At 41.1% G+C, this 22,229-nt stretch overlaps 1 protein-coding gene and 1 long non-coding RNA gene across 2 annotated transcripts; one reads left to right on the forward strand and one right to left on the reverse strand.

Annotated features, from left to right (window-relative positions):
* Nucleotides 1–151: 151 nt before the first annotated feature.
* Nucleotides 152–1,271, reverse strand: LOC133135416 (uncharacterized). Its single transcript, XR_009709388.1, has 3 exons — nt 736–1,271; nt 487–526; nt 152–287 (listed from the first exon to the last, which is right to left on the reverse strand). It is a non-coding gene; the product is annotated as an uncharacterized LOC133135416 (long non-coding RNA).
* A 2,231-nt stretch (nt 1,272–3,502) lies between these two features.
* LOC133135417 (ATP-binding cassette sub-family D member 2) lies at nt 3,503–22,229 on the forward strand. The gene is made up of 10 exons (XM_061252400.1): nt 3,503–4,563; nt 4,844–5,024; nt 6,519–6,640; nt 9,850–10,018; nt 12,096–12,190; nt 12,399–12,544; nt 13,417–13,562; nt 14,703–14,787; nt 14,903–15,028; nt 15,645–22,229. Exons 1-10 carry the CDS (start codon nt 3,628–3,630, stop codon nt 15,853–15,855), a joined length of 2,217 nt encoding a protein of 738 aa, XP_061108384.1. The 5' UTR covers nt 3,503–3,627; the 3' UTR covers nt 15,856–22,229.

Consider the following 22,229-nt stretch of genomic DNA (forward strand, 5'->3'; position numbering starts at 1 on the left):
AAACAGGACTGGTTGTTAATCTATTAACATGTCTAGTAATACATGTCTTTTGCAGCACTGACATAGAAATGGTTTAAATAAAAATTTTCATGCTAACAATAAAATTATGCAATGCCATGCCTTGTGTAAAAATATGAATACTTGCTTTTGTTTTCCTTCTTTGCAGCAATCTGGTTCACAATAAACAATGTGATCAGGTCTATACTGCCAGTAGCAACCCCCTGTGGATCTGCAGCTAAACCTAAATGTTCTATCTTTTTCTGCATCTTTTTCTTTTCAAAGAACTCCTGGACAAAAAGAAAATAAATATGTCAAGCACTTCCCGACATTGCAAGACGTAGGATAATAAGGTACATTTTTAAACGAGTTAAAGTAATATTTAATAGTTTAGTGTGAACCTATCAAATCACATATTTCGATCAATACCAAGTCGGCCTACTGAACATGACGAACTGGCGTCATAAAGTTCATGACGTTTTGCTTTACCCTTTGTCTTCTTGCATCATTTTTGAGCATGCATCGGCTCCTGAAAGTGAACGATACAAATTTGTAATATTAGCTGACCTCAGTGGAAAAACTAAGATGTCAGTGAAATTATATAACGTTAAATTAATTGTTAATATTGTGTCTGTTGAGTCGGTTAGCTAGTCTGTGCAGCATTTGTTTCAGTAAACACTTTTTTTTTCTAGTCAGCAAAACCATTAGGCTAACTTGCTCATTTATTTGTTAACTTACCGTGACCCCCCGACCCAGTTCATTTTTTATGGCCAACCTTAGCACGTCAGCTGATGTTGCTGCTTTTCAGCCAAGCGACTGTTACCCTAAGCTACTACCGACCGTTGCCTTGTGAATTTCAAAGGCTTGATGTCCAAGTCCGTCGTCGAAAGCCAAGCTTAGCCCTTACATTTGCTGAGATACACAACCGCATTACAAATGCTACTTAGTTAGTGACCAACGTGGGAAACGACCGGTAAATTCAAAGGACAAGTTAATAAATGACATAACGTCAACCGTAGATACGTCGTTAACCAAGTTATCTTCGTCGTTAACCAAGTTATCTTCGTCGTTGTAGTTGTGTCAGTGTGAAATCACGCACGAGCCAATTACATACGTAATTTGACAATTCTGCTAGCTGGCTAAATACTTGTCAATACTGTACAGCACAACGAGAAAAAAATCAATCAAATGAGAACTTCGTTTTTGGAGACTTTGAGACTTGGATAGCTACATAAGCCAACTGACAACCATGAACGTCTGAGCATTTGACGTCTTTATGCAACAGCCACAATGCAGTGGTATAGGCCAGCTAAAAGTCTACTATGGAGGGCCGTCTGGGTGCTTGTTTTCATTCCAGCCTCAGATCTTGATTATACCGTTACGGCGTTAGACAGTAGGTTTGCACATAATGTATATAAAGTGAAATGTGTTATTTGTTTTTTTATTTTCTTATATTATTTGTTAACGGAGTTAAATTAATATGGCAGAATGAGTCATTTGAATTAATGAAGACATCATTAGATAATTTATTGGAATGAAACTGCACACGCGGCCCTCTGTGGCAACGAGTTTATTGCAAACAAGTGCAGAAAAACGGTAGCAACATTTTTAAACTGATCAAATTTAGTAGTAAATCAATAGGTTATTGGGTTGTTTTCAGTTCGTTCACAATGCAGGTTTGGCTTGTTATCATTTTATTTGTTTTACAATTTTTCATTATCTACCAAATTGTTCATTCTTGCCAATTCACTAATTAGATCAGTTAAATGATTGTGTTACCTGTTATGCTGCTGTTTTCCCTGCCGTTGTCTTTCTGGGGGCTGTATTTTTAGTTTCTGCCTCCAGATGGAGCTGGAGAAGACAATTGCTGTAACTGTGATTGGAGATGCCAATTGCCAAATTGATATATTGGCCTCTCTCCTTAGCATTGAGAGCTACAATTGCTAGCTATTCTTTGTTTCTTAGCATAGTTGCTTTTGTATGTTTTATATTGCAGGTTGCAGGAGGACAGGCAGTGTTTTATTTTTTTTATTTTTCACACCCTTTCTAGTTTATGAAGGTTGGTTAGAGTAGAAGTAGAAGACCTTTTTATACTTTTCGCTAGCAGCCTCCATTACTGCTCTGGCCAGCCCACTTATACTATTATACGCTTATACTAGTTCACCCTTGTAACCTACTTCTGTAGGTATGATGGTTTGTGTATACTGGTGTCCTGCAGTGTTGTGGTACAGGAGTATTGTAGCGTTTGCCATACTTGAGTATAATAATAAACATTGTGTCTTGCTTGTTGCAATTTTGTTTGCATTTTGTAACTGAGACATTGGGGACTGTTGGGATGTAACGCCTCTTTTATGCAATGTATCGTAATAAGCACATCATGAACATCAGACTGTTATTCGTTATTCTTTATGGATGCTTAGCTATTTCTGACATAATGTGGCTTAAATAATCCATCTAGACACAAAAAGATGAAAAAAAGATGAAGAAAACTTAACAGCTTGTTAAAATGCAACAGTGGTTGGAACGAAAACCGGGGAGGGAATCACGGGAGGAGGTTGGAAACCACTACTATCGTGGATGTATGCCTATCGCCATATGGCAGGCTATGTAGTATGTAGAACTATTAATATAATATCGGTATAAATAACTACTTAATACATAATTGTCAATATCAGTATTATAATTTTATCTGGAACTCAAAATGCATACAATTACGTAGCTATGGGAAATGCAGGCATTCTTGAAGGGGGAAGTGTGCATTTTATGCACTTGTCTTCTCACTGTAAATTGCACTGGATAAGAGCGTCTGGCAAATGCCAGCAATGTAATGTCAATATTGTAACATTTTGCTGAGGGGCCCCAAAGCAGCCCATGTGTTTACAAAACTGTAGAGAAAGCTCGTCTTTACCCCCCCCCCCCCCCCACCCACCCCCACCCCCACCCCAGCCACCATGGCCAGATGCATTCTCAAATTCGATTATCTGACTTCAGTTAAAATCCAAATGTGTTATACATTGCAAGCCAATGCTCTTACTAAACTTACGAACTGAATAAAAACGTGTTACCTGTTGTAGCCTACTATTTCTTCCATTTGCAAAAACAGCCTACATTTATTTGGTGTTATAAATATATACATTAACGTAGTCCCTATAACATGGACTGTTCTTGCAGTCACTTAGCCTGATGCATCTTCAGTGCTGAGTGTATATGGATGGAAATAATTGTTTCTGCGGTGCAAGAAGCGAAAATTAGTGTTATGTCCAGTGATTGATCATAATAGGCTAGCTAACCAAGCCGCCGCGCAGCCTGACTACGTAGGCTAGAAATTCAGCACAGGACAGGTCACTGAAACATCACAGCCACTTACTGTATTTGAATTCGTTGCTCATTCAACCAATAGCCTCCTTCCGGGGGAGTTGCCAGCAAGAGACGCTGCAAAACCTATTGATGGAAACATTTCCGATCTAGCGGTGCAATCTGCCACATACATTCGCACTATATTTTCCGTCAGGAATCAAACGTCGTTGTGCTTTTTTCGGTTCATGTTTAGACAATCTCAATGGACATGATACCGAACATCAACGGACAGGAATAGCTAGCAAGTTCGCTGTCATCGCAGTGTGTATAAAAATGTCTAATATGTTACATGCAGCGTCAAATGTGAAATGGAATCAGTCTACTGCGGCGAAACGGGCAGCCTTTTTTGTGGCCGCTGCCTATGGGGTAAAAACGCTTTACCCCATCATCTGCAGACAGATAAACAAACGGAAAGACTTAAAGACCCCGACTGCAAGAGATGGAGAGGAAAACGGGTTGATTCTACCATCAGCAGCCGAGGCAGCACCAAGCAAAAGGTCCCCCGCTGTAAACGCAGAATTCTTCAATCAAATTCTGGAACTCGTAAAAATACTATTTCCAAAGCTTGTAACCAAAGAACTCGGTTTGCTCTGTCTGCATTCAGTCGCTCTTGTGTCCAGGACTTTTCTGTCTATTTATGTGGCAGGATTGGATGGCAAGATTGTAAAGACTATCGTGGAGAAACAACCGCGGAGCTTCGTCTTCAAATTGATGAAATGGCTTCTGATAGCCATCCCGGCCACATTCGTGAACAGCGCAATTCGTTATCTGGAGTGCAAGCTTGCCCTGGCCTTTCGCACGCGCCTTGTTGACCACGCATACAGAACATATTTCACGGACCAGACCTATTATAAGGTCAGTAATATGGATGGGAGGCTGGCCAACCCGGACCAGTCCCTCACGGAGGACATCATGATGTTTTCGCAGTCTGTGGCACATTTGTACTCAAACCTCACCAAACCCATCCTTGACGTGATGCTTACTTCCTACACACTCATACAAACAGCGAGGTCTCGGGGAGCCAATGCCAGCGGACCGACCCTGCTGGCAGGGCTCGTGGTGTTCGCCACCGCGAAGGTCTTGCGGGCTTGCTCCCCCAAATTTGGGAAACTGGTGGCAGAGGAGGCGCACAGGAAAGGATATCTACGTTATGTGCATTCACGAATCATTGCCAATGCTGAAGAGATAGCTTTTTACAGGGGGCACACGGTAAGGCAAATTTAATTTCATAGTTTCTTTATTTGGATGTTACACAACCTGTCATTCACTGTATAACAAAATATTGTACGTATTATGACGTTAAATAGATTAGTTTAGTTCGTAATTTGGATATATGGTTAGCTAACGTTAAATAGGCCTATAAACTGCGATATTAGCTGACAGTGGCAGTCTAGGATACATATTCGGGGGTGGGTGGGATTGTTTTAAGAGTTAATCACCCAATATCTGCACTATCAAAATGTGATGAGGTTCCTTTCTAACGCGCCAGGTGGAGATGCGGCAGCTGCAGAAGTGCTACAAGGCTCTGGCGGAGCAAATGAACCTCATTTTATCCAAGCGCCTGTGGTACATTATGCTGGAGCAGTTCCTTATGAAGTACGTGTGGAGTGGAAGTGGCCTCGTCATGGTGGCTGTGCCAATCATCACCGCTACCGGCTTTGCGGACAATGGTAGGCTACAGTATGTGCCCCTCGTTGTTCGACAATAAGGGCCGTTCACGACGAGAGTTGTCACACGATATTCAAATGCGTCCAGGCAAGACTGGGTTTAAATTTGAATATTCAGGCTTCACCGAAGTTGGATACTATAAATCGCAAATATATTTTCACGCGGCACTTAGCGGCACACCTTAGTTATTATTTCTATGCAGAGCATCTGCTTTCGTCACATGTAGCTGCTTTTGTGAAATGTTGTTTCATATGGCCAGCTATATGTGGTGGCCACGGTAAAGTTGACGACTGATTGAACGTCTTCTGACGTCTTAGCTTTGTGTATGGAAATTACACGGCATTTGGGCTCGTTAACCGCTTCCCCATTTTGCTCCCCAATTTGGTATTCTGAAGCTGCAGCGCTCAGTCGGGAGAGCAGCCACCGCTTCTTATCACAGCACAATTGGCAAGTCTTGATACTGAGACACATTGCATTTGGTTTGTGAGAGAAAGAGGGAGCTCTTGCTGAAAAATTATGTTAGAAATTTCATTTTTGTCCGTATTTGAGATTTGCGTTACAGACAAAATAATGCAAAAATGCGGTATTCAAGTCACTAGTTAGTGTTGTTGTTTGCCATGTGGACCTTGAGGAATTGTGCCTAATTACATAGTTTGATCTTTTTAAATTATTTGGCATCTTAACTTATGAAATGTAGCCATCATTCTTCCTTCAGGACTGTACATTTCATATACCCGATTAGTGATGACTGGCTTAGGAAAGGAAAGGAGTGAACTCCAGCCTTCACTCACAGGAGTTTTAGACGGCTTAGAATAGGGTGTGTTTTGTGAACTGTGATAGAAGATTGGCAAAAAGAAATCTGAGAGTTTATCTTAGTGGGGTAGCCCCTAGCAGTCCCAGCTGTCGCACAAACACCCTCTGGGCCTCAGCTTTGTTTAAAACAGGACCGTGGTCAGTTCTTTGTTGTGGCTGCAGGCCTGTCTTTTGTTGTATTGTTCATTTCAACAAAGAAAAAAAAAAGTCATTCAGCTTTTTTTTCAGGACAGTGTATTTTGTGTTCCCTGACAAAGCCTGCAAATCATGCATGCCTGTAATGACATGGTATGGTTCTGGAAAGATCTATGTTTTAAAATTCAGGGAGAGCTAAAAATATTGTTTGCTTCTTATAGAGGGAAACAAAGATGAAAAAGGCACAAATATATTGGTGGTAGTGTACAAGTATGAATTCATTTTTTGGGCCCATCTCAGTATAGTTGCTGATTTCCAGTGTTTTTTTTTGTCCACAGTTTTTGTCCTCTTTAGCCCATCTATTTGCAAAGACGGGATAAAGATCAGGTTGAAAAATGAGAATCCACCTAAAAGGAAAGATGATAGTTTGAACAGGAAATAGAAACAACTCGTAGCCTATCTATATAAATGTCCAGGACAGAGAAAGATATAGGATGAAACAGAGTGAATAGGGCCAGTAAAGGACTCTCTTGCGGTGTGTTTTGCAGAGCTTGCGGATGGGCAAACACAGGTGCTGGTCAGCGAGAGGACGGAAGCCTTCACCACGGCACGCAACCTCCTGGCCTCCGGAGCCGACGCCATCGAGAGGATCATGTCTTCCTACAAAGAGGTGATGTAGCATGTCCATCCTTTCTCATTGGTGGGTTCAGCAATGGCAATATTCTGAATATGGATCTACGGATCAACTAAATACGGATCTACGGATCTACGGATCAACAATGTTTATGATAAAGCATATTCTACAAAAAACATCATGGATCGTACAGCGTATGGTTGCAAAACCATACCAACCAGAAGCTTCTGTATACAGACATACAAGAGACAGAAGGGACCCAGAGCTGGATATCTGGTCAGCATATAGAATATTCAGTTTGGTATAACTCAGTCCAGGGTGCGGCAAAATGTGCTCATAGGGATTTTAGGTACCTTGGTGTGATCAGAGTGTGATCAGAGAACTACGACTGTACTGTATTTGGAAATCGTTGAGACCATGTTTGTTTCGGCGAAGAAGAGTAATCCAATATGAATAAAGCTTAATACATACAATGTTATCAGATAGAATCGACCAATCAGCATGTTGCATCTTTAGTAGCGGTTTTTGTCAATAATCGTGAAATGGGTATAGCTATATAATTTCAGTTCTGAACCACCAAACTATGCTGTTAATATGAAGAGACTGTGCTTCACTTCATATTGGCAGCCATATGATTATAAGTCATAAATAACACAACTGTGTCACTTCCAATGAAGTTGATTAATTCAATTGTGGCTGGTAATTCAAACAGACATGAGAGCTCTGATAGGTTAGTCCCTCCTTAAGTCACCAATCAGCATTATATGCCTGCATCTGCAGGGCTGCTGTGAGATGGCATAATTGTATACTGCCATTTTCCTTGACCCCACTGTTACCTTTAACCTTATCCACCACAGTAATTGATATCCCCACAGCTGTATCCATTTAAGGACATGTCATCCTCAAAACAGTATGCTCTACAGATTGTTTCACAGATGCACTTGTATGCAGATACCATGTACTTATTGATGAGTTTATACAAAGACACCGTATCTTTATTTTATTCTTCTCGGCTTTTTGTTCTTTAGAACTGGCCAGGCAATCCAAAATAAGGCCCCCCCATGATTCAGCTTGTCACATATTTTTCAGGTGTCACCCTATTGAGGTAGCTGACTTCCCCATCATGCTTTGACACAGCACATTCCTGGCCAGTAAAGATTAGATGAGAGTACCCTGTTAATAGCTGGGCTAAGTGCTGTTTGCAGTGTGAATAGGCTTTTAGACTGGTGAATGGTGGGACCGTGTGGACTTGGCGGATTTATGCATGTAAATGTGCAAATGGAGGTTATTTTAGTGTGACACGAAGCAGCGGCTCGAAAGCTCATCCGTTATCAGAACAGCGTTTTGGGTTATTGTTGTCGGAGCTGTGGTCTAAATTTGGAGACCGTGAAGGACATTACAGGGGGAATCAGGGAGGCCCTGTTCACTGAAGCGTGGGCACTTTTTCTATTTTTAGAACTGAAAACTGTGTTGTCCATTCATGCAATTTGGACGGACGATTGAGTAAATCCTGTCCGGCTTGATCACGCTGGATGTAAGCAGCTTTGCTGTGAGCAGGGCCCCTCTCATTGCGCTCCACTGCTGCTTTGGTTGCAGCTGCTCAGCCACGTCTCTGCCCTGTTGAAACTCTAATGAAATGTGGAGAATGGCAATGAGACTTTAAGAATTTACCACACGGATCTTTAAATAATCCTGTCAGGGTGTCTAGTGGTAAATTATGGGAAAAAAGGCAGGTGCAACACTGCATTCTTATTATTACGGATCATTTATTTTATAGCCGTAACCAGACAGAATCTTTTTCTTCAACATTTTAGTAAACAGGTAAATATTCACTGAAGTAATCAGGCTTAAGCTGTTAGAGAGTACAACAACAGTTCCTCATCTGGGATTGGAATTTGGCGACTAATTATTTAATGTCCAGTTTTTAACCATTGCAGTGCACTGTGAATTAGAACAGGGTGTCAGAGCAGAGTATTAAAACAGCGTGTTCAAGCAGCGTGAGAGCAGAGTTAGAACAGGATGGTAGAACAGTGTGTTCTCACATACAGTAGCTCTCAGCTCTGCGTACCGTCTCTGAACTGCATAGGAGGGGGGAGCCGCAACAAGACTAACTTGATTTACATTTTGTTCCGTTGCCTGTGGTTTCCTCCTACCCATAACCCGGTGACAAGACGTGATCAGTGAATGCTGGTGACTCGTCATCTGGCGTCGTGCTCACTGACATCACCGAGCGAGTGCAGCAGTAAGATACTTTGTTGTGCCTGGGCTTAGCCTGGTGAGGAATAATCCACCATCTGTTTAACATGCAGCAGGCTTCCCTGAGTCAAGCCTGCATTGCTGTTGCGTTCCAGTTCCTTGCCAACACAGCATAACAAGTAACTACGGAAAGGTTCCCCTCCTGCTTCATTAAAGCAGGCAGACAATGGCAATGCCTCACCATTCAGTCTCTTTCATAAAGTCTCCTTTCTGGAAATGAGTCTCGTTCACTGTGAAGGCTTGTATCTCGTACACGTGCGTGGGGCAGTGTTGTCGGTGCACAAAAAAAGATGAAGGCATTGCATCTTAGTTGAAATATCTGGTTGGATTTAAGAAAATCTGTATGTTACAGTAACATTTGTATTACATTACATTCATTTAGGAGATGTTTTCGACAAGAGCAACATTATGTAATAAACGGTTGATGACAACAGATTTAGTGCAGCTGTATTAAAAACACAGGACATGGTAGACTGCTGTCCTACAAAAAAATGGTGTGATTTATTTAAATTTTGAACAGGATAATGTGTGCATGTGTGCTACTTACTATCTTTGCTGCTAATAATGAGCTTAAGCTTGCAGGAAGAAAACTCCTAAAGAGGCGCTTTGACCAAACTGTTAAATTGTGTTGAAACAATAGCTTTAGCACAGAGCACCTGACTCCTGTTGGAGGTACTGAAAGCCTGCTGCCACGTGCTGTGTGTGATTACTGTTAAGACACAGCAGCTGAGGCACTACAAACAGTGACTGTTATGGCAGCAATGATTACATCATCAAAGGGGTTCCAGTGACATTATCAAGTAGCTTCTAAATTCCAATCCCTCATTTCTCATGAAGCCACCCAGTGTGGGTTCAGCTCAGATCATCCTAACTCTGTGTGGGGTGAATTCTGAACACGAACGCTGTCTTTGGGAGGGGGGGGGGGGGGGGGGGTGTCACTGTGTAGGATGATCTGACCAAACGTTTTCTTCTTTCTTTCTGCGTGACAGATCACAGAGTTGGCCGGGTACACGGCCCGCGTGCACAACATGCTACGGGTGTTCAGCGAGGTGCAGAAGGGGCAGTATAAGCGCTCCACAGTATCCCAGACCCCTGCAGGAGAGGAGAAGGGTGCAGCCAAGCCTGAGATGCACATCGATGGCCCTCTGGAGATGAGAGGTACAGCACTGATTGATGATGCCAGAATAAATCACTGAGCATGCTCAGCCTTCCAGATAATCAGTGTGGGGAGTCTTAAGAGCAGTGGAAATGTCTAAGTGCCCTGCATAGATGCATTATATGGCTACCAATTAAATTCAGTTTAATTTCTATATCTGCGATTTCTGCAGAAGTGGTAAATGGTTGGCTATTATATAGCGCCTTTATCCAAAGCGCTGTACAATTGATGCTTCTCATTCACCCATTCATACACACACTCACACACTCTCACACCAACGGCGATTTGCTGCCATGCAAGGCATGTCAGGAGCATTTAGGGGTTAGGTGTCTTGCTCAGGGATACTTCGACACAGCCCGGGCGGGGGATCGAACCGGTAACCCTCCGACTGCCAAACGACTGTTCTTACTGCCTGAGCCTTGTCGCCCCATGTGGAAGACATAGAAGACGCTTTACAGAGACATAGAAGACGCTTTACAGAGTAGCAGAAGGGTGGATACCAGGCCTGAAATTGCAGGCACATGACATCACTTACCATGGCTAAAATAATGCGGATTTTTAAATACATACTTACAGACTTACACACATTTCTTCCACACTGTCACAGTAAGGTGCTCTTGTGAGAGACCTTTGCATGCACATTTGAATGGGTAAATAAGGGAGATTAACATCTGTGAACATTTGCTTATAAACAAAAGTAAAAAAACTGCCAATGGCCGTTCTGAATGAGTGCTCTTTTGTTGTCCTTAAAATAAGGATACAGTGGTTCTATTAGAAAACAAAAACCAACGGATAATCTAATAAGGGCGGCACGGATGGTGCAGTGGGTAGCACTGCCGCCTCACAGCAAGGAGGTCCTGGGTTCGAATCCCTGTCGGCCGGGGCCTCTCTGTGTGGAGTTTGAGTGTTCTCCCCATGTGCGCGTTGGTTTCCTCCGGGTACTCCGGTTTCCTCCCACAGTCCAAAGACATGCAGGTTAGGCTGATTGGAGTCTAAATTGCCCCTAGGTATGAGTGTGTGAGTGAATGTTGTGTAAGCCCTGCGATGGACTGGCGACCTGTCCAGGGTGTATTCCTGCCTTTCGCCCAATGTATGCTGGGATAGGCTCCAGCCCCCCTGCGACCCTGTTCAGGATAAGTGCGTTAGGATAATGAATGAATTAATAATCTAATAAGAGTATGTAAATCTGCATTTGACTTGGTATCTTTTTGTTATGTCTCATTTTTCAGATCGTTTTAAGAACTGACTTAAACTGTATTGAATTTACATTATGCATATAACATAAAAGCTTTTTGTGCTGCTTATGTCCATTGCCTATATTCTGAGTCACTGCAATCTTGTGCTTATGAAACCATTGGAGTCCACTCATTTTTCCAATATCTAGGCTTTAACTGTAAGAGTTACGAAAGACCCAGTCTTGCTGACACATTGCTTGGCTTTGAACCACAGTAACATGAGAGTGGTGCTTGAGCTCAGGAGCAGCGCTGCATGAAGGTTATGCCTTTGCTGGCACGGCCCTTGTTTGTGCAGTACACTGAGTAAAGCATCATGAGTTGGTCTTCACTGGGGAACAGCAAGCATATCTGCTTGAAAAGAGATGTCCTGTTCCTCCCTCCTGTCCTAATGTAGAGAGATGGTCTCTCTGTACTTATATGAGGCTTACAACAAACATCCCCCATGCATTAAACCATATTGCCAAAGTGAAGCTCATCACATAATCTGGTCTGAATTCAGATCATATGCTGTTGGAGGAAAATCTCAATAAATGTCACTCCATTAACCGTTTTACACCCTCAGTGCCATTCCAAGCTCTCTGTTTTGAGCCGATGGAGGAAGCATGCTTTGAGATATGGGTAGTCTTTTATAAGTGGTTCACATAGTAGTAATGTTTTATTTCTGTAAGTATTTATCTTGTCTATATTTTACACTTAGTTAAAGAACTGAATTTACTATGACGATATTGATAATAAGAAAACAAAAATGAATCCTGTTTTCTCTTTTTTTGTTGATCTTATTTTTGGATTTCACAGTGACAAATCAAAAGTGCATTGATGTGTGTGTATCTTTGTGTTTTTCCAGGAAAAGTTATTGATGTGGATAAGGGAATTGTGTGTCAGAGTGTCCCCATAATCACACCTAATGGGGACGTGGTCGTGTCAAGCTTGAATTTTGAGGTTAGTTTCCTTGACAGAAAAATATACTGTAGACTTTCTATCCAAATCCAAAATGTTGTGTGCACTCTTTCACATGAGTTCCATTGTGGTGCATACACATAGATGTAGATGGGTCCCAAAAAATGTATTTGTAGTAAACATCTCTGTGATTGACATATCGCGTGTGTATCTGAGTGTACGATTGTGTGCTCTCGCTGGCCTGCTATAGGTGGAGGAGGGGATGCACCTCCTCATCACAGGGCCCAATGGCTGTGGGAAGAGCTCTCTGTTCCGGATCCTGAGTGGGCTGTGGCCTGTGTACGGAGGCCTGCTGCACAAACCACCCCCACAGCACATGTTCTACATCCCCCAGAGGTACTGCACCAGCCCGCACACCACACACCCCACACAACAACTCCTCACTCCATACTACCACACATACAGCATGCCCACCACATCCCAGGTCCACTTACGCTCACAAACCCCCGCCACTCCACACCACCTTATACTGCGTACACGTAAAACGTGAGGTCCTTGTTTATAAACTCAACCTGGGGCCAAACCTCTCTTTTGTCAACCCATTTCACACATACACAGACTGCGTGTAGTAGTTACCTCTGAGCCACACTCCACTGGTAATCTGAGAAACTGCAACTGGATCCGGCAGTGTGCTCTTAGGAGGAAACTGAACCCACGGCAGTGAAATATTTACAAGCTCATCCAGGTGCCTGCAGAGCCAGCGTCTCCAGAGTGGACTAAATATTTAATGTTAAATGATAGAGTCAATACAGGGCTGAAGTGACCTAGGCCTACCTGCTGCTGACCAATAGAAAGCTGAGCTTACCTCCCGTTGACCAACTGGTATCTGAGCAGAGCTATTCGGAAATTTTCTCATGACAAACTGATTAAAAATAGCATGTAGATTAATGTACCACAAACATATAGGGTTATATTATAAAGATATGTCTTTTTTTGCTATCTTACTGTACAATCCTGCCAAAAATGGAGTGCTTCAAAAAGGGCTGGGAGTCTGGAACGCATCCATTTATAAGAACTCATTAGCCTACAGTATGTACAGTTTACAGCAAATGATCGCCCTTTTAAAGTGGAGAGAAAATATGGATAATGGGTTTTCAGTATGCTTATGTCAAAAGCATTTGTTTATGAAAGCATTCATTTTTAAACATTTAACATTAAAACTGTAAGTGCCTGCTAATATTTTAATTAATAATGTGATTTTATCACAGGCCGTACATGTCTATTGGATCGCTGCGAGACCAAGTCATCTACCCAGACTCAGTGGAGGACATGCGGAAGAAGGGTTGTGGTGACCTAAACCTGGAGAGCATCCTAAACATCGTCAACCTCAACCACATCGTCACCCGTGAAGGAGGTATGCATGTGCACTCCAAAACTCTGTACTCTGGGTTACAAGCAGCCTCCACCCTGACCATCTCTGCTCTTGAGAAAGGAAAACAGAGCAGAGCACTTATTGAAAGTTGGATTTAATTAGGTAACAGAGACTAAGAAACAGGGTGGTCATTGCACAAAGGCCCTAAAGAAGACTCAGGTGTACAGTGGATAATGGATAGACAAAGACGTGTCGCTGTTACAGACATCACGGATTCTGTGACAGATTTCTCCTCTGGGATATTCTACAATTATAAAGGCATTTTATAATCAAATTCCTTAAGTGAGGACCATTTATTTACAGTAATCATTTGTATACATACTTGAGGCCACTTTGTTTTCTCACTCTAGTGAATTGAGTATTTGGTGTTGGAGAGCAGCTTTGTAGTAAATGCAAATAAAGAAGAAATTCTTCAGTTTGAGTTCTGTTAGTAGAATGAGGAGGCATAAATAGAAATGAGCAAAAGGTAAATTCCACACAGATATTAAGAAGTATTTTTCCTCACAGAGTAGTCACTGTGTGGAATAGCTAACCATGTCATGTAGACGTGTCAGAAACTGTGGGGGCTTTCAAGACCAGGCTTGGTAAGGTGTTAGATACTATCTAATTTGTAAGTAGTGAGCACTGTACACAGTGTGTACTAAGTGTACTAAGTACACTAAGAGTACTTATTGCTCACTATACACTTAGTCGTCTGAATGGCTTGTTCTCGTTATTATGTTATGTTAAATATGTTCTATAATAAGCATCTCTGTAATAATGGTTTGAAGCATGCATTCCTGGTCTATATGAATGTATAAATCTTTTCCAGCTAAAGGTTATTGAAAGGAAATTCCCTTTGCGGTCCTGCTCTCTTTACTGTGAATTGGGTCCCTGCCAGTTGGACCATTATTGCACCCTGCACAGAACAGAAGAGTCCTACTGTGCATGCATCTCACCCTTGGCTCTTAGTCTGGATTTAGAAGCGGTAGATGTGGCAATTCTGTGGCATGTATGACGTTTATTTTTTATTCTTTGACAACTGAGGAGAATTCATTTATTTTACCTGAGAGCAGAGCCAAATGCAGCGACTGTGGCGTTTAATGACTGTAATCACAGAGATGCTGTGTGCTGTGCCTGCAGGCTGGGATGCAGAGACCGACTGGAAAGACGTTCTGTCTGGGGGAGAGAAACAGAGAATGGGGATGGCCCGCATGTTCTACCACAAGTAAGACTTCACCTGTCTGTGTCTTATGCATGCATTATGTCAGAAACCACACCTTTCTGTTACACCTGCATTTTCTACTATAACAAGCGGATTAATCCCACCCATCTTTCCTTAGGCCAAAGTACGCCCTGTTGGATGAGTGCACAAGTGCTGTCAGCATCGATGTGGAGGGGAAGATATTCCAAGCAGCAAAAGATGCTGGGATCTCCTTGTTGTCAATTACACACAGGCCCTCTCTTTGGTGAGTCAACATGGCTGCTCTCCGGCCAACAGACCATGTGATCTGTAAGCGGGCTGTCCTGCCCCTGACCAGCAGGCTATCCAATCATGGACTGGTAGGCTCTCAAATCCATAACTAGCAGAATATCCAGTAACTGACTCTTAGGCCAACCAATCAGTGGCCAGCAGGCAGTCCCTCACAGACAGGCACTAAATAATCAGACCTGTGCAGTACTATATTTCACTGGTAACAGCGTTATTGAGGACTACTACTCTCTGCTGTGTGACTGTGGTGTTTGAAATGACCACAGCACCACAGCTCATTGAAGTTCCACCCTCACGCCATTTTGTACCTTTTTATCAGTTTATTTTTTGTATTTTATTGAGCTTTTTTCCTCACAAGTGGTTCATGGCTGCTTACTGCTGCTTTCTCTTTTCCTTTGACTGTCTGGTAGAAAGGAGGGGGTTAGAGAACAGAAGATATTGCCAAAATGACACTACCCCTTCATAGCTCACTAGCAGCATTCTAACTGCCACCTGGTTTTTTCCAGGCGGCCTCCCACTGAAGTGCTAAGAGAGTCCTGCTTGAGTTATGACCATTTGTGATAGTACTAACTCTTGTCGTTGTGGATCTCCAGGAAGTACCACACACACCTGCTCCAGTTTGACGGGGAGGGGGGCTGGCGCTTTGAGCAGCTGGACACAGCCACCCGACTCTCCCTGACCGAGGAGAAGCAGCGCCTGGAGACACAGCTGGCCGGCATTCCCAAGATGCAACACAGACTGAACGAGCTCTGTAAGATACTGGGCGAGGACTCCGTCCTCAAGACCACTGACCCTGAGGAGTGAGAGAGGGAACATAGAGTGTAAAAATGAGTGAGAGAAACAGGAACAAGCTGACAGATTCTTGAGTCAAGTATTATTCACCCCTTCAACGCACAGAAACTTGTTACTCTTCCCGTTTTAAAGTCTTAATTATGTTTTATTAATTTAGAAAAACAAATGTGGTCAGATCTTTAACATCAGCTGTAATTTTAAAATGCATTTATTTATTTGACCAGAAAATATGGTAACCTAATTCCTCACTTTTTAGCACTTTATATCACCTTTTCACGAAACTCTGTTCAGTTCCTTTGATGAATCCTATGAATGTTATTGTACAATTTTGTGTTTTAAAGTACTATGAATATTTAATATTTTTTCAAAAATGAGGTCAAAGCAGATAGCCATTTTATGTGTGAGATGCAGTATTTAATTTAAACTGTGTAGTGTTTTTTTGTTTTGTGTCCATTTGTCATTTTAAGAGAATGTTTACAAAATCAATGCCTCGTGTAGAAATATGGAGACCCTTAATGACCTGCCCTGTTTTAGTCCTTACCACACATGCTTAGATAGCTTAAGTGCTACTGCTGTAAAAAGACTACCAATTTAAAAGAAAATGGTTTGCACTCAAAAAGAATGCTACAATGCTTTAAAAAAAAGATATTTCTATATTGGTTTTACTTCAGTGCGAGATCATGTACAAACGTGTTGGCATGTTGCCTTCTTCAGTGTGCAGGTACAACAACAGCAGACATTCCAGCTTATGGTACCTGCTCAAAATAAGATGGAATGTCTGAATTGTACCTGCACACTGAAGAAGGTAACATGCTGAAACGTTTTTTTTAATGAAAAAATATTTCATAATCCAGATTGACTTACCAATGAACTTTACATTTATATATGTATTGCTTTTGGCAGGACATGAAACAGAGCACATTAATAAGGGTGACTGTATTTTCTCATAGTGGCGCAGTACGGGATGCATCTGTGTGACTTTGAATTACCATAGGGGCAGGATCAAATCTATCAACATAAAACTCCCAACAAATATGGTTGAAATGTGATCAAACTCTAGTCTTCTGCCTTGTGTGGACCAGTACTACACTGCGGCCTGTATACTGAACACAGGTGTGGTCAAGGTCATGGTGGCTGGTTGGCATAGGGGCATTTGGTGTCTTGATAAATCTATCCTTGGTTGTTGGATCTGGACATTCTTATAATTACTCAATTATTATACTTACAGTAATTGCTTTCAGTGAAATATTAGCAAATTCCTTGGTGTCAGAAAACATCTACTTAATAGAAATATGATATTTGTATATCATATTTGTTTTGGGAGGGGGGTTTCTTTGTCTCTTTTTCTGGAGTGTGAGCTGACTATACTGAAGGGCATTTGGAAAAAACATTGTTGAAATGGAGCAGTGTTTGATTTCTTCATGATTCTGGTGGATAGCACTGTTACGGGTTCCAAGACAATCTACCTCTGCATGAATTGGCAGGCGAGACAACGTTAAGGGAGGATTTGACTTTGTGTTACACACATCCCATGCTGTTCCAGCTACATGCTTCATTTCATAGCCATAATCATTTGCACATAGCAGCTAGTTTAGCTCATGCGACGCACACATTCATCTACTGTACAGTCTCACCGCCATCATAGCTCTAGCCATCTTGATGACTGTTAGAGTTCTTCAGACACAGTGGCTGAAAATCTCAGAATGCATGCTGAACAAACACAATGGGTATGTTTACATGCACACTCCTATTCCAATATTATTCCAAATAAGGCAATATTTTGAATAAGATATGGGTCGTATAAGTGCATTTACAGATAAACTGATTGCATATTCCCCTTATTGCGAATATTACGTGACAAAAATCAGGTTATTGGAACACTATTTGGGCATGTACACAGCTTATTCAGAATATCCATCTCAATCAGGCTTCTCAGTAGCCATGTAAAGCCATCAGAATATTGTCTTATTCTAAATAATGGCAATAACCAGAATATTGTGTGTATGTAAACAAACTGACTGATCTCAGAATTTTGCAGATCCCTGTCCTATTAACCACAGACTCCTCATGAGCTGAGAATTATGGTTATAACTAACATTTTTGACAAAAATAGTTTTGTGTTGTTTATAGGGCACTAAATACATGTGTGAAGTTTTATACAAAAATACTGTTTAAAATGTTACATTTAAAAGTTGTATCTTATCTAGTCGTAATGCTTAGAGCCCATTCACTTTGGAATCTTTGAAGCTCAATATTTCAAAACTATTCAGAACGTCCTCCTGGAGCCTACAATACCATCCTCTATTGGTGACCACAACAGTCTGTACTGAAGGATTATCATGCTTACTAGAACCTGTGTGTATATCTGTCTTATGTAAGGAATTTTCATCAACTGTGTGTTGTACTCCATATAAACATCTGAATATTTAAACCTTTGACAGTGATGTAGCATCTCATACAGTGCAGCACGTATATATTTGGATAGATATTTCTGTTCTTTTGGCTCTGTTGTCCAGCACATTGGATTTGAAATGAAATAATCAATGTGAGGTTAAAGTGCAGACTGTCCACTTTAATTTGAGGGTATTTACATCCATATTGTGTGGTGTGTAGGAATCACATCCCTTTTATACATAGTCCCCACCATTTTAGGGGACCAAAAGTAATTGGACGGTTGGCTTCTCAGCTGCTTCTGAATAGTCAGGTGTATTCAATTGCTTCCTTACTGCAGATACAAGAAAGCTTACAGTATCTAGTCTTGAGTCAAGGCTTTTGATTGCCTTTGGAGTCTGTTATTGGCATTTGGCACAACTCTTGGCCTCATGTTGACAATGCCAGTCAAGTAAGCCATTATGAAATAAAAAACAGCCAGAGACACAGGCTAAACAATAGGCTTTCCAAAATCAACTCTTTGGAACATCATTAAGAAGAAAGAGAGCACTGGTGCTTGGGATCATTGTCTTGCTGTGGGATGAAGCACTGTCCAGAGTTTAGAGGCATTTGATTGAACTTGAGCAGATAAGGTGCTTCTGCAGACTTCAGAATTCTGCTGCTTTCAGCAGTTACATCAATGAAGGCAATCAGCACCTGTGGCTGGCATACATGTCCAAACTATAATACCCCTACCACCACGTTTCACAGATGAGGGGGGTGCTCTGGTTCATGGGCAGTTCATTTTGCCCTCCACACTTTGCTCTTGCCATCACTTTGATATTCTTGGTCTTATTTGCAAACCTTTTTCCAGAACTCTCCAGGTATCTCTTGGCAAGCTGTTGGCCACCCTGTTTTGGCAACATACTAGGGTTTTGCATCTTGCCTCTGTAAATCTGTAGCCTCTGTCTTCTGCGGAGAGTAGTCACTGACACATCCATACTTGCCTCCTGAAGAATGTTTCTGATTGGTCGGACAGGTGCTTGGGTTCTTCAATATGATGAGAATTCTTTGGTTATCAACTGTCTTGGCCTACCAGCCTCAGTGTAGAATCAAGACTATCTTATCTTATCCCTGGACTAAGGAAGCAATTGAATACACTTGACTATTCAGAAGTAGCTGAGAAGCCAAATACATACGGACTGCACTGTATGTGAAGAAATGTTCAGATGTTTTCAGTGACAAACACATACTGACTTCTCGGTCTGCATGGAAACATTACAAATGCAACATTATCCTTTTAAATGGATATGTTACAGGTGCACTCTGGTGAAAATATATAATCCAATATATTGTGCAATATGCATGAAACTGTTGCCCATTTAGTTCAAAGCTGGATGCCCTCTCGTCTTCTCGTGATGTCACTAGGTCTAAGACTGCTGCAAGTTTGTGGGAGGAAACAATAAGTTATCCAAACAAACCAATTTTGCCTGATTTCTTAGACAATTTAGTTGGGTCCACTATGTGTGTAATAGATATTTAGTTGTCATGTCCCATTAAGTAGCAACTCAGAGGTTGTCTTAGTTTCATCTGCAGTTGGGGTGAAGGTTTTCAGTTATTGGTTAATTGCTCTATGGAGGACATACCTCAGACATAAAGATATTTCACAGACAGAATATCAAATTATATAGTCGGCAACAGGAGCAACCCCTTAAACATTGACATATGACAGAATCCAGTGCAGTTTTTTGTGTGGTTTTGCAGAGTGTATAGTACATTGCATCTGCAGCTACTGTATGTGAGTATGTAGGAACTGAATTCACCTGAATTGCGGCATAGTCTTATGCTCCCAAGCGTTCTCAGGCTTTCTAATCAGCACTGCTCCTTTTATAGATGGGGAAACAATTTGTTTGACAATAGAACAAACAAACCCAGTAGACCCACAGAGCAACAGCAAATATATTGTACATGGGACTGCAGCATGTTACTACTGCCATGTCCTGTTGCATTTTGATCGCATTGCAACTTTGTTTAGTTTTTATGTTCATGTTGTTTTGAAATTTTACCACTGAAATTCCCTATTCTGTGTGTGTTACCACTGCAACATTTTCTTCTATGTTTTGTACAAAGTTTTTATTGATTATATACATGCTATCACCTTATTTTTGTGTTTTGGATGTGACTGCAGCTTAAAAACACGGGTGTCGCAAATGAAATTTTGTTTTTCTATTGTTTAATTTGAATTGTACTATCATTATACTACTTGACGAAAACCTTGTGTTATCTGTGCATTTTCGAAACCACTGCAATTTTGGCTCAATTTTAGATATGATTGAAAATTTGAATGTGATTGTAACTTTTTCCTGTTCCAGAAGCAATCTTTGTTTTACAGTTTAAATGTGATCTGAACTTGGTCATGTCTGTTACCAGCTGCCTAACACAGACTGTTATACTGTGAATCTTTGTTTTTGACAATCGCATGTTGTGTTTTCTTGTCATTAATTCAAACAAATCCTTATTCTGAAAGTCGTAGGCTTTATTGTATGTAAAGGAGCTAAATTACATGGAAAAGAGTAGATATTACGTATTGATTCATGTTAATGTGAATAGGAGTAGAGTACCTTGAGTAACAGTAACATGAGATGAAACTATTAGCTTGCTGCATTTCATTCTTGACATTCCTCTGTTTTATGCTGTGTGAGTCCTGTCTGCTGCACATCTATGGCTCTCTTCTCTGATCTGACCATAGAGCAGCACAGTGTGAACTTCTAGGGTTAGACAATGGGTGACTCTGCTAATGGCTAAAACAGCACTATCCTCCCGTGAATGTCCTTACAATCTGAAGTTACCGGGCGTCTTACATGAGACCTGCTAAAGCCAGAGTATCACTGTATCCCAGCTCACTTCTGGTACGCTTCAGTGGCACAGCTGCAGCATCACAGGTGGATAGTCTATACAACAGTCAAGGCCTGTTGGTGCCCCCACACGTCTCTTTTGTACATAGGTGTGCAGGCATCCTCAGGTCTCCTGTCAGAGTGACAGTCTGACTCCCACACATTCACTGACAGCGAGAGAACCAGCCCCTAATTTCTCATTATTCTTTCAGAGTTCAATTGCTGTTCACCTAGACCCAATTACATATTAACCATTCAGATGAACATACATTTGATACTCAATATCAAATTACACATTATACTTTCATCTTACCTTTACACAGTGACCCATTAACCATTCAGATCAGCATTTACATTGCCCATTACTCTTTCTGATCAGCATTACAACCTAACAACTAGGTTTACTACCATATGTGTCCATATAACAAATATAACAAGAACTGCATGTATAGGACAGGACTATATTTCACTATATATTTATTTCTCAGGCTCCAGTGCATTAGAATGATGCAGACAAATTTATTAAAAATGATGAATGTGTACCAACTTGTATGATTTGTAAATACATGACGCTTGTAAATATTGCCCTTGCATGGTCTGGTGAATGAGGGGCCCTGCGATTTAAAATAAGAAAAAGAAAAATCTGCCTGTGTCTCCAGGAATTGATTGTGGGAGGGGTGTGCACTGTGATTGATAGTGAAGAGGCTGGCTGTGTTAGTAGATACAATTAGTATTACTGTAAATAAAATATTGTTACAAGAATTCTGTCTTTTACATGACAATTTAAGTCTCCCCTGGAAAGTCAAGTCAATTGCGTAATGGGGATTCTAGGTTACAGAGACATTAATTTGGCTATTAAACCCAGTACTCATAATTATGAATATTTTTGAAAAAGATAGAAATGTCAAACACTGAACCAAATAATTATTATTTGGTGAAATATTATCTTTCTTTTTTTACAAAAACTATTATTTTCTAATTGCCCTCATGAGTTATAACAATAGCAACATAATGAAACTGTAATATGTCAGGATTTGTGCCTGAATATATACGTACATAAGATCTTCCAGGAAAATTATTTTATGATACATTTCTGAATAAATGTACGACAAAAAAACAAAA

This window comes from Conger conger, chromosome 8 (assembly GCF_963514075.1).
Source record: "Conger conger chromosome 8, fConCon1.1, whole genome shotgun sequence".
In the NCBI taxonomy this organism is placed as follows: Eukaryota; Metazoa; Chordata; class Actinopteri; order Anguilliformes; family Congridae; genus Conger; species Conger conger.

Coding starts and splice junctions, on each gene's coding strand:
- LOC133135417 (XM_061252400.1), top strand. CDS start 3,628: ATGTCTAATATGTTACATGCAGCGTCAAATGTGAAATGGAATCAGTCT. Junction 4,564..4,843: donor CTTTTTACAGGGGGCACACG/GTAAGGCAAATT, acceptor CTAACGCGCCAG/GTGGAGATGCGGCAGCTGCA. Junction 6,641..9,849: donor TCATGTCTTCCTACAAAGAG/GTGATGTAGCAT, acceptor TCTGCGTGACAG/ATCACAGAGTTGGCCGGGTA.